The sequence below is a fragment of the Aotus nancymaae genome, unplaced genomic scaffold, assembly GCF_030222135.1.
Source record: "Aotus nancymaae isolate 86718 unplaced genomic scaffold, 86718_ANA_hifiasm-v0.15.2.pri h1tg000022l_1, whole genome shotgun sequence".
In the NCBI taxonomy this organism is placed as follows: Eukaryota; Metazoa; Chordata; class Mammalia; order Primates; family Aotidae; genus Aotus; species Aotus nancymaae.
In genome coordinates this window covers 18025863-18042786 of record NW_026988435.1, presented here as the reverse complement: position 1 = coordinate 18042786, position 16924 = coordinate 18025863, and the positions used below count along the sequence as shown (strand labels likewise).

Genomic DNA, 16924 nt, shown 5'->3' with positions numbered 1-16924 from the left:
CAACAGGGATTTTTGAGCATTAGGGACCTGAAGAAAGATGGAGTTGATGTCAGAAAGAAGGGATGATGAAATATGGGAAAGGGAGTGAGGTGAGGGTTTCATTCTGAGATATATAGACCTTGAAGTGATGACTGAGGTTTTAGATGGGCACCTGAACAAAGCCTAAAACTTTCCTTAGCTGGAGATACTAAACTCACATTTGGCTATTGTTGTCGTAGAGATAATACCTGAAACAGTGAGAGGGAATGAGTTTTCTGTGGAATGAGCGAATTATCTGCATTTAAGAGAAGAGTAGATATCGAAGGCACACACACCTTGGGAGGTGCTAACTATTGAATAAGAAGTGATTAGAAAATTCAAACTTCTAGTTCAATAGTTTACATAAAACTCAAATGTTATTTTTTTCCTGCTACGTATAATGGAAATTCATAACAAAGATAACCAGTAACAATCTTCTTTTTTTAAAGAAAAAAAAGTTTCAACAGCAGTGAGTGCATCACTAAAAAAACTAAAATTTAGTTATTATTGCCTCCTTTGAAAGTAGGAAAAATTGCATGGAATATTAGGCAAACATCATTATACCCTTTTAAAATTTGTATACTTTTCATTTTCTTCCAGAGTTTCAGTTGCTGGTTGTTTATAAAATCCAACTTATCAGAGTTTGATATATTGAATATTTGATGGTAAAGGCAACTTTGTACATTTTAAAAATACCAGCCTATTTGAAGCTATCGTTATTCTTGTCTTTCACCAACGTTATCACTTTACATTTTTATACCTCTGCCTGTCAGCATTTTTCTTTCCTTTTAGCATAATCCAGAATAATTCTGTGTTCCACTCTTGTGATTTGTGACAAGAAAGCATTGCATTTTGAGAGTGGCTGGATGGAGGTTAATTCCATGTCCACATGGTAATAACCTGGGGAAACCTGGGGATGATCAGTTTCATTTGATCCCTCCTCTGATAAGGCTTCAAAGTAAATGGGCTGAGTGGAAAACAACATTATTCCATAACTTTTCCAGAAGCTGCAGATGTTTTTTGAGAGACTCAAGGAATTGAGACTCATATATTTTAGTGAAACATAATTCAAGCAGAAAAAAATCATTTAAAAATGTTTATAGCACTCACATTTGCTGCTTTACTCCATTCAGCAGAAAAATAAGCTCTTTTTTCTCGGTGCACACAGAATCTTTTAACTGAAAACTACACTGAGTATTTGTGTTGCAGCAGTGATGTTATCTACTGGTCATTTTGCTATGAAACAGAAGACATCTCCTGAAAAGAAACCTCAAGTTTTACTAAATCACTTGCTTTTAAAAGGCATCAATAGATATCATAAATAGACAAAAATGAAGAGAAAGTAGATCCCCAAATGAAAAGTATCCTGATAATTAAATTATATTCCTTATCTACTAAAATAACAAATTTGCAAATCTAAATGTAACTAACTTTGCATACCCTTATTATAGTTGTCATATCAAAATTATGATTTGCCAAATAAAAACATTTATAAAAAATATTTTTGTTAAAGACATGAATTTGTATGGATTTATTATTTTAATGCAGTGAATAAAATGAGGGCAAAACGCAAACTCAAAAATTTTCTATAGAATTCTATAATTTTGTAAAGATAGCTTATTACAAATTTAAGCAACTGATAAAACATAGCCCCTTTTTCAAACTATTTTCTTATCTAAGGAGTTTTTGATGGAGTAAACACTTTAATTACACTCCTGCATGAAGTGAAAGTTAATTTAGGTGAATATCCTCCAATTCTCTGAAGAAATATGATGCTGTCACTTCTGTTCAGTTTGCCCAACTGTGAAAACCGCTTCATTCTAAGTATGGTACAAAGACAAAGCCATAAGTCCAAGTTGTATTTAGATACCTTTATAAGCCTCCTTTGTTCCCAAGATACAAACTTCAGGAAAGAATTCTAAAAGCTATTGTACAATATTAAATAAACCAACTCTAATACAGTCATTTTCACCATCCAAGAGGAAATCTTTCTTTTCATCTTTGGTACCACTATACTCATTTTTGACTTAGGCCTTTTATTTTAAAGAGACACAATTTCATAAAGGTGTCATTTAGAAATTTCTGGGAAAAGTATATTGCTTTAAAAGGGAGAGAGTGATTTTGTTTTGACCACCTCTTGAAACCACTGGTAAAGTCAGTTTCAGATAATATTCTGATAATATTCCCTTTCCTGTCATGCCACTTAAGTAATGTTATTGTGCCCTCAATAAACTTTATTTAATATCCCTTCATTCTCTCTAAACTTATAATGGAAAAGCAACCAACAAAAATAAATAGATGCTTCCTATGCATTAATCATGGAGTTGTTTGAAGATTTTTATAATGAAAAATCAACAGTGTTGGTATAAACGATTTCACTAAAATAGTTTAGTGGGACACAGAGTTATTAGGCATCAGTATTTGCCTTAAAAAGACCCTATCTTATGTTGTTCATTGTTTTTAAGGGGTCACAGACTTCTTTGAGTATAGAGATAGAGGTTATACTAATAAAAGAGTTACACGTTATAGTAATGCTTATACTACTAGGGAGCATTTATTGAGTGCTTGCTGTGTACTGAGCACATGACAAAATCTTATTCAATCTTTCCAGCAATGTTATTCGACTGATACTGCTATGTTTTATAGATAGGGAAACAAGATGCAGAGAAGGTAAGAAATTTGTCTCAGTTCACGCTTCTATTCAGCATTTGAACAAGAGGTATTTCAAATCAGTCCTCCAATTGACAGATAATTTATATTAACTACCAAAAATATAATTTATCATTTCTTAAAAAGGAATATGCACATACCTGCACAAAATTTTACATCTGGTATCTGCAGTATCATTCCTTACCTCCATTCCACATACACAAATCCATGGTTTATAAATCATATTTTTAAAAATAATAGAGTAATGTGATGAGAATTGCATCTTAGGCCAAATTCTGTAGTAGATGAATGCTGATTAGAAATGAACAAGCCTAAAATTAGTTATTGTGTGCATTCCTTGGACATGATGCAAATAATGCATTTGGCTCATGACAACTGTAATTTTTTTGGTAGTGATTTAGCTGTTATTCCTTTAAGAAACTATATGGATTGTAATCACATTTTCCATTCTGTCTTTTAAAAGTCTTTTATGTACTTACATAGTAAAGTAAGTTTGTCTGAAATTTTAAGTAGGATCATTGAATCTCAATTTAACTTTATTATGAAATATTTTGGAGTGCAGGAAAATTTATCAAGAGTTCCAGGCAAATTGATTAACTAAGTATTTAACAAAGCTTAGCACACACATGTGTAAAATGTCATTGCTGGTGGGAATAGTGTCCTTTACACATTGACACTGGGTCCTTTCACATCTATAGTTACTAAGATTAATGCTACTGCTACAGAATTTTCACAATATAGAAATAGAATAGAAGAAAATATAATAGAAGGCAAAAATGTTATCACTCCATTCAGAGTTTATTTAAGTAGAATCTCCTTTTCTGGAGACCAATTCATAGTCTTCATTAAGTAAATGCCAAAGCTTTTTAGAAAATTAAACATTATTAGACAATTTAATGAGTTTGGAGATTGTTTCATTGCATCACCTTTTGTAAAGCCAAATGCAATTTCCAATCACATCAAAATATTATAAATATGATAATAAGAAGCTAAATTTCCAAGCTATCTTCCTGGAATAGGGATTGATTTTGTCATTGTAAGGTAATCTGCATAAGCCATGAAAACCTCCAATTGGGCAGTAAATCACACTTTAAAAAATACCCTCAACCATGTAAGATGTAGCAAATTGATTTGAAATAGTATTGGATGAATATCCAGGTTAATACATCGGCTCCTCACTGAATTGTTGGAATGTATTTCTAAAGTAGAGAGTAATGTGTTATTTCTCAGGAGGAAAACCACCCCTAACAGTTTTCTAGAAACCTTCAGTTTAGGGATTTCAAAATTTCTCTTTAATATTATATATACATGTGTATACACACACATACACATACACACACACACATATATATTTACACAAATAAGAATATATATATTCTTATTTGTCCATCTTTGGTTTGATTGCCTTCAGCTTCTGACTCTAACTTACACAAACAACCCTGCACTCCCCATGGGTGCTGATGCTCTGTCACTGGTACCCACTTGCTCAGTCAGTGGCTCAATTTTGATGTGGGGAGCCAGAAAATTGAATAGCATTTGAAAAAGTGATTAAGACTTACCTGATAAAGGCACTGAATAACATGTGGTGGAGGAGGAAAAAAACAGGGGAAAAAGTGTTCTAATTTTTATATTTTTAGCAATTTCTGTTAATGATAGATAGGTAAAGACCTGAAATACAGTTGTGAAATTCAGATTGAAAGTTTTATGAATCTTTATTAGTTATCTTCACCTGAAAGAGCAACCCCATTCACCCCAAATAAGGAAGGAAATTTTGAAGATCTTCACTGAATGCTCAAGGTTTTATTTTACATAATGAATGACATTTTTTTCAATTTTATTTTTTTCATTTTATTTTAAGCTCTGCGATACATATGCAAGACGTGCAGGTTTGTTACACAAGTGAACGTGTGCCATGGTGATTTGCTGCACCTGTCAATCCATCACCTAGGTATTAAGCCCCTTATGATTAGCTGTTTATTCTGATGCTATCACTCCCCCGCTCCCCCGACAGTTATTTTTAAGATAACTATCTAATATAGCCAGTTCGTCTTTGGTTAAAATGATTTGTAGATCATGCATATACTGACCATATGGATACATTTTATGGAAATTTAGGAATAAATTTCAAGTGTTACATAAGCTGTGTTTTCAGTCTTTTAAATCATTGTTAACTTTTGGAGGGTTTTCTGAGAATGTGTGTAATACCCATTGCTTTTGATAGCAGATACAAGACCTACAAAGGCTAACCTTTGTAATCTATACATTTATCAAAAGTATGAACAGTAATCTAAAGCGTGTGTGTTTTTTTAAAAAAAGGAAAGTGTGTTTATAAATTTAAATTGCTACTCATTATCCTCTCTTTTAGATATATCTATTAAGACATCATTAATCTGACAGCCATAAATAGTGTGATCACACTACAGAACAATGAAGTTATAGCAATTTACTCTTCCACTTGCCTCAATTTTGGGATTAATAAATAGTGCAAAAAAAGAACAACAATTTAGGTAATTGCTTAAGGTGATATAAGTAACCATGTTTGGTCCAGTTAAAAAGCCAAGCAAACAAACAACTGAAAACTAGTGCTTGGGATTTTCTAATAATCTTTTAGACTTCCAAAATTGGGGTAAGAAGAAGAGATGATAGAGAAAGAAGAAAAGGTTTTTCTGAAAACAGAGCTTGGACCTACAGCTAAGACAACTATATCCTTCTAGTCTCAGTTTTGGGAAAGAAATTTCAGTTCTTTAGTACTCTCTTTACAAATAAGGGTTTGTAAAAGGACCACCGATAGCCAATCTTCTGTTTTCTGGACCTGGAAAGTGAGGTCACAGGGATGCTGCAGGTTGCTATTTTGCACCCAGATTAATACTTGTTGATTTCATTTCATGTGTTACAAAGTAAAATGCTTCTGCCTCCTTGTTGAGTTATAGTACTTCCTTGAAGCAAGTTTTAGTTTTCTTTTACAAACTGGATAGCCCTATTAACTATTAGTCCCTCTACAAGTCAAGCAATGTATTTCAAACTTCTAAATTTTTCTGAGGGCAGAAGAAATTCTTGGCAAATTCTTGGCAACTGGAAACTTTCAGAATCAAGGCTGCCTGTTGAGTTTGACAAACCTCTTTTATCCAGAGAGGTTTGTCAAAACCAATTCCCTTCCACACTATGAGCCCTTTAGTTTTAGGACACTAAAAAGTTAGTTTGAAATTTTCTAAAAATAAGTAGTATTTCTAGGTCTCAATTTTGATTTTGTTTCAAATGTACACTTATTTTTATTAACATGGCACTGCTGTGCTTCCAGAAGGATAATAATCTTATAAATTTATTTAGGCCAATGGCAAATTAGGAAATCTCCTGAGAGAGTTTTAGTAAAGTTCAAATGGATAAAAAGGCCTTCGAGTTTTCCAAATATTGACCTTCTCGCCATATCCTATCACGTCATTGGACCTCTTTAAAAAAGCCCAGAAAGTTATCTCATAACCCTTTTCTAATCCCTCCTTCCTCATAAGCAAAGTAAGCTGGAATTTAATCATCATGCAGAGTTCAAGGATGGAAAAGTTTTTATGGACAGACGTGATGGATTGATAGAGTGATTCATTAATTCCATTTCACTGCAAATTAACTTAGCTCACTAATCAACGTAGATAACATTTGCAGTGGTTCTGAGATATGTTTATCTCAGTGATGTAAATTTTGAATTAGATTTATTTTGTCTAACGATAAATAGTAACAACTCGAATTCTTTGGAAATCTAGTGTAAAGCTAGCAGCCTGGTCTAACTAAAATGTATCAAGCAGTAAAACATTAATGTACGAATGATCCTCAGCAAAGAGAAACTATTGTCAATTGGATTGTAGAGTTTTACAGGCTAAATTTTGGAAAGAATATTTGTCATGGTTTCTAGGAGGGGAAAAAATATTTTGCTAAATGCCTGCTGCTCATTCTCGTCATCCATATATATGATTTCTTTTAATCTTTGAAACCATTCTTTATAGACATTGATATTCTGATCTACCTGGTGCAAATGAGGCATGAATATTAGCTGATTAATACCCTGTGTTCTTTATTTGTACCACACCACCTCCTTCCTTTTGTGACGTGTCAGGCAACCTTCACCTTTTCATATGGTACTATTGTATCTCTCAAATCAGCAGGTATCTCTGATCATATTCAGAATTGAAGTAATTCTGGAAAATCTTCCTAATTTTGTTTATATAATTTTTGGGGAAATATTTTGTTAAAACAGACATAGTTGTGTTTAGAACATACTGTTACCATACATTTTTAAAAGAGAAAAATAAACACTACATAGAAATTTTGCTGGAGGAAGTATATTTTACACCCTGTACCTAATTTGCCAAGAATTTTTTTTGCCCTCAGAAAAATTTAGAACAGTTTGAAATACATTGCTTGATTTGTAGAGGGACTAATAGTTGATAGGGCTAAACAATTTGTAAATGAAAAATAAAACTCAGTTCAAGGAAATACTGTATTCAACTCAACAAGGAGGCAGAAACATTTTACTTTGTAACACATGAAATGAAATCAACAAGTATTCATCTAGGTACATTTTCCTCCTTTATTATGCTGTGTGATTGAAATCTCTTCCTGAAAACAAATGTTCTCTGGCACTCACTGCAAATGAGTGGTTACTGACTAAATAAAATTAAAATTAACTATATTCATGAATTATAATTTATACTTTACCTTCAAAAAGTTTGAAGTGCTAATAAACCACTCAACTTTTCAAAATATCAAATATTTTACCAAAAATCATTACAAAGTCATTGTTTGAGAGTCTCTGAGAAGTCTCTATGTAAATTAAGGTGCTTAGAACATTATTCAAAGATGCATCTGCATCTGGCTGACTAACTTGACGATGCTGTGGAATGCTACATCTAGCCAGGTCTAACTATGTGATCTTCTGGTAAGCATGGAAAAAGTGTAGCTTCATGGAACCTTTCACTGGTAATTTCTGATGCGTCTTGTTCACTATGGAGACTAAGAATTTGTTGGCCAGGTAATGTGGCTCATACCTGTAATCCTAGCACTTCAGGAGGCCAAGACGGGAGGATCACTTGAGCTAGGAGTTTGAGACCAGCCTGGCCAATATGATGAAAACCCATGTCTATTAATGATACAAAAAATTAGCCAGATGTGATAGTACATGCCTGTAGTCCCAGCTACACAGGAGGCTGAGGCATGAGAATTGCTTCAATCCGAGAGGCAGAGGTTGCAGTGAGCCAAGATTATGCCACTGCACTCCAGCCTGGGCAACAGAACGAGTCTCTGTCTCAAAAAAAAAAAAAAAAAATCTATATTTTAAAGAGATATCTTAATGCTCACTTTGGCAGCACATATACTAAAACTAGAGCAATACAGAGGAGATTAACATGGTCTCTGGGCCAGGATGACATGCAAATCCATGAAGCAATAGAAAAATAAAAAATCTCAGATGATTGTGATAAAGGTAGCTTGAGAATCAGGCTTTGAAAATCAAGGAAAATGTTTTCTGCTTAAATTACGACTAGCAACATTCCTGTGCTACATTTTATTGAAATAATCTTTAGAAGGGAGCTTTGGAATTAGCCTAGATGCCATTTGCATTATTTGCTTGGTTCTCTGTTCATTTCTAAAGAAGCGTGGCACATTTTGGATTAAAGGTCATGAATTCTAATTCTGCTTCTCCAATCTATTCAATTATGGACAATTTACATGAAGATTTCACAGCTTACTTTCTTGGACAGTACAAATAAACATTTGAATATTCATCTTTAGGACCCTCTGACCAATTTTCATTATCTTTCTTTTATTATTATAAAAGAGAGAGGAAATAGATTTCCTCTCTCTTTTACATGTGGAAAAAGAGAGAATTGAAGAAATTATTTAAATTAAAACTTGACTGATGGCCCAATTAATACTTGAGATATAAAAAGATGCCAGACATGATATCAACCACAAGTGAAACTGGAATTGTAGAGAGTTATTTTCATACATTGCTTAGCCTATCTGTTCAAATAGGAGTCTTAAAAAATTTCTCATTATATGGGCAATATTAACATTGCTATCAAAATAATTTTCATTTGAAATATGTAGAAGAGATATTTATAAATTTATTTATAAAATAAATTTAAATTAAAAATGAACTTTAAATGGAAAATGATAATCAGGTACTCTTGAGCAGAGTGGGCAAACCTTAGTAAATATTTCAAGCTTCACAGGCTATATAAGTTTTCTTTCTTACCTCCTCCTCCTCCTCCTCCTCCTTCTCTTCCCTCTCCTCCTCTTCCTCTTCTTTTAAAAACATGGTTAGCTCAGAGCCATAAAAAAACTGGTTTGAGGCCGAGTGAGGTGGCTCATGCCTGTAATCCTAGCACTTTGGGAGGCCCAGGCGGGTGGATCACCTGAGGTCCAGAGTTTGAGACCAGCCTGACCAACACGGAGAAACCCTGTCTCTACTAAAAATACAAAATTAGCTGGGCATGGTGGTGCATGCTTGTAGTCCCAGCTACTTGGAAGGCTGAGGCAGGAGAATCTCTTGAACCCAGGAGGCAGAGGTTACGGTGAGCAGATTTGGTGCCATTGCAATCCAGCCTGGGCAACAGAACAATACTCCATCTCAAGAAAAAGAAAAACAAAACAACTGGTTTGAGCAGTGCTTATCAAATGGTGTTGTGCATAGAAATATCTGATGAAGAGTAGGGGATCTTATTAAATTGAAGATTCAGATTTCAGATATGTAGGTTTGGGCCTAAGATCCTCTATTTCTAATACACCTTTGGATGATGCTTTTGTTGCTAGTCGAGTGGCTCACACTTTAGATAACAAAACTGTTGAGGTTGAGCTGTTTCATGGCACTTCATGTGATGAGCAACCCCACTTAGTGTTCTGTTCTGAATCCCTGGTGAGTTTTGCTGACAACTCAGCTTTTTGACCAACTAATGGAGTTGTTTTATCCAATAATACAGAATACCCAGTAATTTAGTGCTCCTTGACAATCTTAAAGGCCCAACCTCTTTGGGAATATGATGAAAGCTACACTGCCCCCCACCACTACTACCTCCCCTTTACACAATAATACTTATTTTCACACACAATTTTAAAGAATCCAAAGACTCATGTAAGGCTCAAGCATTGGGTCCATCTTAAAATCACTGCTATTGTTATGTAATGTCTGAATTTAAGAAAGCTCAGAATTATGGAGATTAACCCATATTTTTAATATCATCCTAAAACTTAGATTTTAGTAGTATTTCTGTATATCTATCTTTCTAATCTGTCTTTCTCCCTGTCTCTCTAATCTATCTATCTATCTGGCTGGTGAGACCTTTAAAGTTTTTTATGTCCTAATTATCTATTGCAAACCTGATGATTTCATTAGAGCCTAAAATTATAAATGAAGAAAATCATGTTAACTATTGTTAGGAGCAAGCACAAATTATTATACACTTTTTATTAAACTTGTTTATGGTGTTCTTTTATCTATCAATTTTTCAAAAATTTGCTTGAGATACAATTCATATACCGCAAAACTCACCCAAAGTATACAATATAATAATCTTTATGACATTCAAAGAGTAATGCAACCATCACCATAATTAATTTCAGAATATTTTCATCACCCTTAAAGAAATCCCATCCCTATTGGAAGAACTTTCCCAGACCCCCTCCATTCCCTACTTCCGTAGCTCAGCCCTAGGCAAGTGTTAATCTACATTTTATGTCTGTGGATTTTCCTACTCTGGACATTTCACATAAATGGAATTGTACAATATGTGATCCATTTCAACTGGCTTCTTTTACTTATGTTATCCATGTTCATCTATGTTGTAGCATGCATTATTCATACTTCATTTTTAAGGCTGAATAATATTTCATTGTATAGATATAGCACATTTTATTTATCCATTCATCATGGGCGTTTATCTTGTTGATTCACTCTTTTTATCAGTTCAGTTGGTAGTCATTTGAGTTCTTTCTACTTTCTTGGCTATGGCGAATAATACTGCTATGAATATTCATGAGTAAATTTTGTGTGGATGTATGATTTCATTTTGGGGTGATAAATATCTAGGAGTGAAATCCCTGGGTCATGTGGTAACTACATGTTTGACATTCTTCCAGATTTTTTTCCAAAGTGACTGTACGATTTAAATTCACACCAGCAATGGATGAGGCTTTCAGTTTTTTTACATCCTTGACAATATTTGTTATTTTACATTGTTTTGATTATATATGTCCTAGTGAGTATGAAGCGTATTTCATTGTAGTTTTGATTTGTATTTCTCTAATAGCTAATGATGTGGTGTATCTCTTTATGTGGTTACTGTCTATTTGTCTAACTTCTTTGTCAAATTTGTCCAACTTCTTATTCCAATCTTTGCCCATTTAAAATTTGATTATTTATACTTTTATTGAGTTGTGAGTTCTTTGGATATTCTGGATATAAATCCATTATCCGGTATATGATTTGCAGATTGTTTTTTCTGATTCAGTGTGTAGTATTCTTTCAAGCACAAATATTTAACCATTATGTAACATCCAGTTTATTTATTTTTTCTCCTGTTGCTTATCTTTTGGTATCACATCCCAGAAGGTATCACCTAACTCAAAATCATAAAACCTTGCCTATATAATTTTTTTGTAATCATTTTATAGCTTTACTTTTTACATTTAGGTTGTAGATGTTCTTTGATGTTTTTATAAAAGTAGGAGTAAAATTACTAGAAGAGTATCCTGATATGACAGTACCATAATCTTTAGTTAACATAGTTTACATATATTGTAATGATAAATGAGTAAAATTCTTTGTGTGCTCATTGGACATGCTGGATTTTAAATCTTCTTGCTTAATTGCTTAGATATTTTATCCCTTTTTCTTTATAAATCTATTACTTTATATTTTATTTAATAACTATCAGTGTATTTTATTAAGCCCTTCTTATTCAGCCCTTCTCCAGGCCTACTGCCTAAGAAGTTAGAGACAAGTTAACATAGTAGATAACACCCTAGTAGCATGGATAATTTACTCGACTACTTTTAATAGTAGAACAGTTTTTGCAGTAGGTAGAATGTAGGTCACTGTGCATAGGGAGATTAAAGGAGAACAAAGAGGCTATCTAAACAGATGATTGTAGCCTACTATATGCCTATTACATGAAAAGTGGCATAAACTCTCGACGTATTTTAGGTTCAGAATCTATGGCTGTGTTTCCAGACCTTTATATTGAGAATATGCTTCTGATTTGCAAGCTGCTCATATTTAGCCAGTGCTATTTAAATACTTTGGGAACTTTCTTGATAATGAATTTTAAAAATCGTCATTACTTTTATATTCTGTAAATCTCTCATTGCTTTAAGACCCAGTACTCATGATCTATAACCTTTATTATCGTGATGTATACTGTAATTACTTCTCTAGATGCTTTGGTTCTCTTTAGTTCTTTTTAAATTTCTGACCTGTGAACCATAAATTACTCTTTTGCTTTGGGTATCTAACACTTGTAATGTATACATTCCTTTTTGGACTGATGTGATTAAAAAATAATAGCAACCTTTAAAAATTAATCCACTTAAGAAAAAAAAGTTTATATAAGACTAGATTAAATCCCCTTTAATACATTAAAATGTATTTTCAATATTGAGAGTGAACTGAGGTAACATTGAGAAGCAAATGTATTGAAGAGAAATGTGCTCATATTTGGTGACTGGTTAGAAAGTTGTAAGAGCAAACTTTTAAGAAGTGCTTATCTATATAATCATTTTGTCCCCATACATGGCGATTCCTCTGAGCATCTCCTTTTGATTTACTTGCAGCAGCTGGTAGAACATTTTCACAAATAATGGTAATGGACACCATATAAATGAAAAATATTCAAAATAACACATTACGCAAAAATTTGTTCATAAAGTATCAGCAGGTCCTTCTCTTCCTATTTCTTATGCCCCGTGTGGCACCACTTTTATTGCATTCGCAGGGAAGTCACTGGTACGATCTCTCTTTCTTTGTACTGTGTATAGGGATATACCAAATTCTGTCAAGCATTTTTTTGTGTGTGATATGGTGTATTTTTCCTTCTTCTTTTCTACCTAAACCATCATTTCCCAAGCTCAGATTCTTTTTATTTTTCTCTTGGACTATCAAAGTAAATTACAACTGTCTTCATATCTCCATTGCTATCCCTTATTGATGATGCAGACTAAAAGTATCTTTCAGTTATACACATAGTCATGTCACTGCCTCCTTAAAATCTGTGAGCCAGGTGAAATAATAGTCAGAATCCTGAGCATGGTATAAAGCCTATTGTCTCAGGCTATAAGACTGCCTTACGCCCTTTTCTGCTATGTCATCTTCCTTCCTGATTGTGAAATGTAGCATGCACATAACTCTCATTTCTTTCTCTTTTTGCTGAGGGTGTCCTTTGCATGATGCTTTTCTCTTTTAGTTGTCATATTTTCATTCTTTAAAGCTAAATCTAAATGTAATTTTTTGGGGGAAGAGATCTCTTATTATGCTTGATTTAGAGTTAACTTTTGAATTTTTTCTCGCTGCCTATGGTACATTTCTTATGTACTTCTACGCAGCCACATTCCATTTTAACATAGTGATTTATACTTGAGCTCTTCAGTCAAATACACTTGAGTTCTAATTCCTGCCTCTACTGCCTGCTTTATCTACATTCCTGGGCAACTGACATCATTTCCTAAGCTTTTGACTCATCTGTTAAATGGAGATAATCTTTGTACATAATTTGCAGGTCTCTTTTTGTGTTAGTCTGATAACACATTGGCAGCACACTGAATGATATCTATGTGTGTCTTCTAGGGGTTGCCCAGTATATAGTAAGCAATCTGAGGACAGGAAATTAGTCTTACTCATCTTAATCCCCATGCTGACCCCAGAAGAAAATCTCTTGTTCTGTTTTACTTTTGCTTGTCTTGATTCATGGAACACATTAAACCTAACTCCTTAGAGTTAACATATTAACGTATTGATATATTGCCCATTCCACAAAGGAGTTGGGATGACTTATGAGATACACGAAACGAAACATAGGCAAAATCATATTCAGTGGAATAATCGAAGGGTTTAATTTCACCATCAGGAACCTAAGTGAAACTGAAGGTTTTGATAAGGAAATGTTAAAGCTTGTCTTTATTCTGTCATGTTTTGTAGGATCGCGTCTTCGCCAGGAAGACTTTCCCCCGCGGATTGTGGAGCACCCTTCCGATGTCATCGTCTCTAAGGGAGAGCCCACGACTCTGAACTGTAAGGCCGAGGGCCGGCCAACACCCACCATTGAGTGGTACAAAGATGGGGAGCGGGTGGAGACTGACAAGGACGATCCCCGGTCCCACAGGATGCTTCTGCCCAGCGGATCCTTATTCTTCTTGCGCATCGTGCATGGGCGCAGAAGTAAGCCTGATGAAGGAAGCTACGTTTGTGTTGCAAGGAACTATCTTGGCGAAGCAGTGAGTCGAAATGCATCTCTGGAAGTGGCATGTAAGTGAACATAACGCACCTCACATGCACATTTACTTTTATTTATTTCAAGTAAGTTTTGATGTGTTCCCATAGATGCTAAAGCCTAAAGAATCAAAAAATCAACACACTGAATAATTTTACTTGGCCTTCTTTTAAGAAGTCTGGTCAAGATAATATCAAGCCAGAGAGTTGGAGAAAATGTGTTTATATGAAATCAAGGTGGCCGATATGTTATTATAAGAAAGCAAAGTGTCAATGATACTGTTCATACTTAAGATTTGAATTATTAATGAGAGACATAATCAAGTTTTAAAGTTGGCTATGTTAAAATGAAAAGTTTGTGTGTAGCATGACAAGGTATACATTCAATATTGTCCCTATTTCTGTTATCAATTTATAGATGAGTAATTATACACACACACCCCTACACACATATAGATATATACATTTACTTTGAAATCTAATTTTTATCAGCAACATGAAAAAGAACATACTTTCTTATTCTGTAGGTTATACCTACTCTTCTATTTCCAGGCTCAATTCGGGAATTATAAGGTATGGCAAGGAGAATACTCCAACAATAACATCAATTATACTTTTTAATTTACTTATTCATTTATGATAAAGCTCATCAGAGAAAGACCCGCTGTCTGTGGGCACAGAATGTTCATATGCAGGAGGGTTTCTCACTTCTACTTAATCTTGGTAATCAGAAATCGCTGAGGACATGCCTTACTGTTGGTGTTTTTATACATTTATATTTTTCATCAGATAGTGCAAATAGCAGTGGTAAATCAAGATATCAATGTTTTCCATCAGTTTGAATACTGACTCCATAACTTCATGGATCCTTTTCTAGAACAAAATTAAAAATAGGATTGTTATTTTTCTAATTTGTAACTGAGGGTTTGGGGTTGTAATATAAATAATACAGTGCAAGTCTGATATTAAGTTGTCTGTTTTGAGGAAAGGTTTTTCTCTAGACTAAATTGTGAATAAGATGCCAGCAATTATGCCTTAAAATGTTTGTACTTCAGCTTTCTTGTTGTCATGTACACCTTCTAAGATAAGAGAGTTGCAGAATTTCAAGATGGTGGAGTCTTAGGTATATAGCTACATATATCCTCCTAAATAATAGCTCATGGGCTTATGTCTTTCTTTTGGTAAACAAAAAGATACTATTTCTTATGCAGCTATCCTGGTGAAGGCTTTTGTTCTCAGGTATCTGCTTCTGGGTTATAATTTCTGCTAAGAAACCTGGAATCAACTGATGCTGGAAATGTATAATTCCAATAGAAAAAGACTAGGAGAATCCTAAGACCCATATTTTTTATTTTATGTGAAGTGCCTTGAGATATGAGCATTTGGACTTTAGTTAACAATGGCATTTTGTACTGGCCAACAAATAGTTTTATTTGTATAAAAGGATACTTCAAAAAGCCCTTAAATTAAATGTAGTTTAATGCAATTTGAAATACACACATAAAAATTCAAGAATGCAAATATCCATACCTGTTCCATTTCTATTTGGAAATATCTAATTTTGGAAACTTTTCAAACATGTTGAAATACTTCAATACCAAATTTTATTGATTTCTTCCCCCTCCAGATCTTTCTATGGTAAATATGACTGCCATTATTCTTCCATTTTCTAGATAAAGAAAATGATGCCCATAAAGTTTAGGTGACCAAGATTCAGGCAATAAATTAATGAGGGATCCTAGACCAGATCCTGAATCTTCTAATTTTTATTTTTAGGGAATTGTTCCATGTTTAAAGAAACACTCTAAATGGTCTGTTTTAAATATATGAAAATTAAGAATTTAGAATTTTTCATAATGTTTAAAAATTTTATCTACTCAGTAGCAAATAACTTGTTTAAATTTTTAATAAAAATTTAAATTTCAAAATTAAAGTGTATAAAGATTGACCAGTCATTTTGTTGTTTGGCAGTTATACACTTACTTTTTATCCTAAGCCTTTGCTTTGTTAAAATTGGTCCCAGCACACATGTATCTTTTATTTTTATTTCATCTAAAAGAATTGCTTTCTTTTCTAATTGCATCAATAATAGTGAATCAAGCTGTTTTAGGAAGAATATTTTAAACCATGATTTGTGTGTGTGTGTAATGTGACAGTTATATATATATATTTTTATTTTGAAATACATGAGCTTTAAGAAATGCTTAAATTACTCATGACCTAGAGAGGAAAACAAGAAGGCTTGCAAATTGGATTAGGTAGTGAATAAAATTCTTTCTTCTAATGCCATGTCAACAGTTTATTCCATTTGAGGCATCACAAGGTCAAATAATATTCATTTATATGTTGCTCATCTCTTTCCATTAGCTCATCAGTCTTCTTTCTTTCCTTATGTATTTCATAAAACATATTAATATGGAAATTTGGGTCAAAGTGTTGTGATTTTTCAGTACCTATTGGTAAATAATGTGTATTTTTATAAAATGATAAAGGAAAAGCTATAGAGGAACAACTCTAGATTATGTAAAACTGATCTTCATATTTTAGAAAACTCAACATAAATACTCATTTTGGTACATTCACTTAGTCTATTAATAGAAGGTGGATACCCACTGAAAGAAGTGTTAAATATAGAAGAAGTTACACATTCCAGTCTGTTCTCAAAGAGCTCACATTCTAGTTGGGATGACAAACATGGAAATAAATAGTTACTATAATAAACTAAATAGATAATATAGCTTATTATAAAGACATGTAAAAATACTATGCAAA

The 16924-nt window shown here is 33.4% G+C and overlaps 1 protein-coding gene and 1 non-coding gene across 28 annotated transcripts in view; both read left to right on the top strand.

Moving 5' to 3' along the window:
- Positions 1–16924, top strand: part of ROBO2 (roundabout guidance receptor 2) — a 1679075-nt gene that overhangs the window by 1130992 nt on the left and 531159 nt on the right. For all 27 annotated transcript variants that reach the window (XM_012444747.2, XM_064380041.1, XM_064380040.1 and 24 more), the window contains one exon: positions 13862–14188. In XM_012444747.2, coding sequence (XP_012300170.2) covers positions 13862–14188 — 327 coding nt within the window. The remainder of the gene's footprint in view (positions 1–13861; positions 14189–16924) is intronic.
- LOC135276417 (U6 spliceosomal RNA) lies at positions 8024–8130 on the top strand. The gene has a single exon (XR_010343960.1). It is a non-coding gene; the product is annotated as a U6 spliceosomal RNA (small nuclear RNA).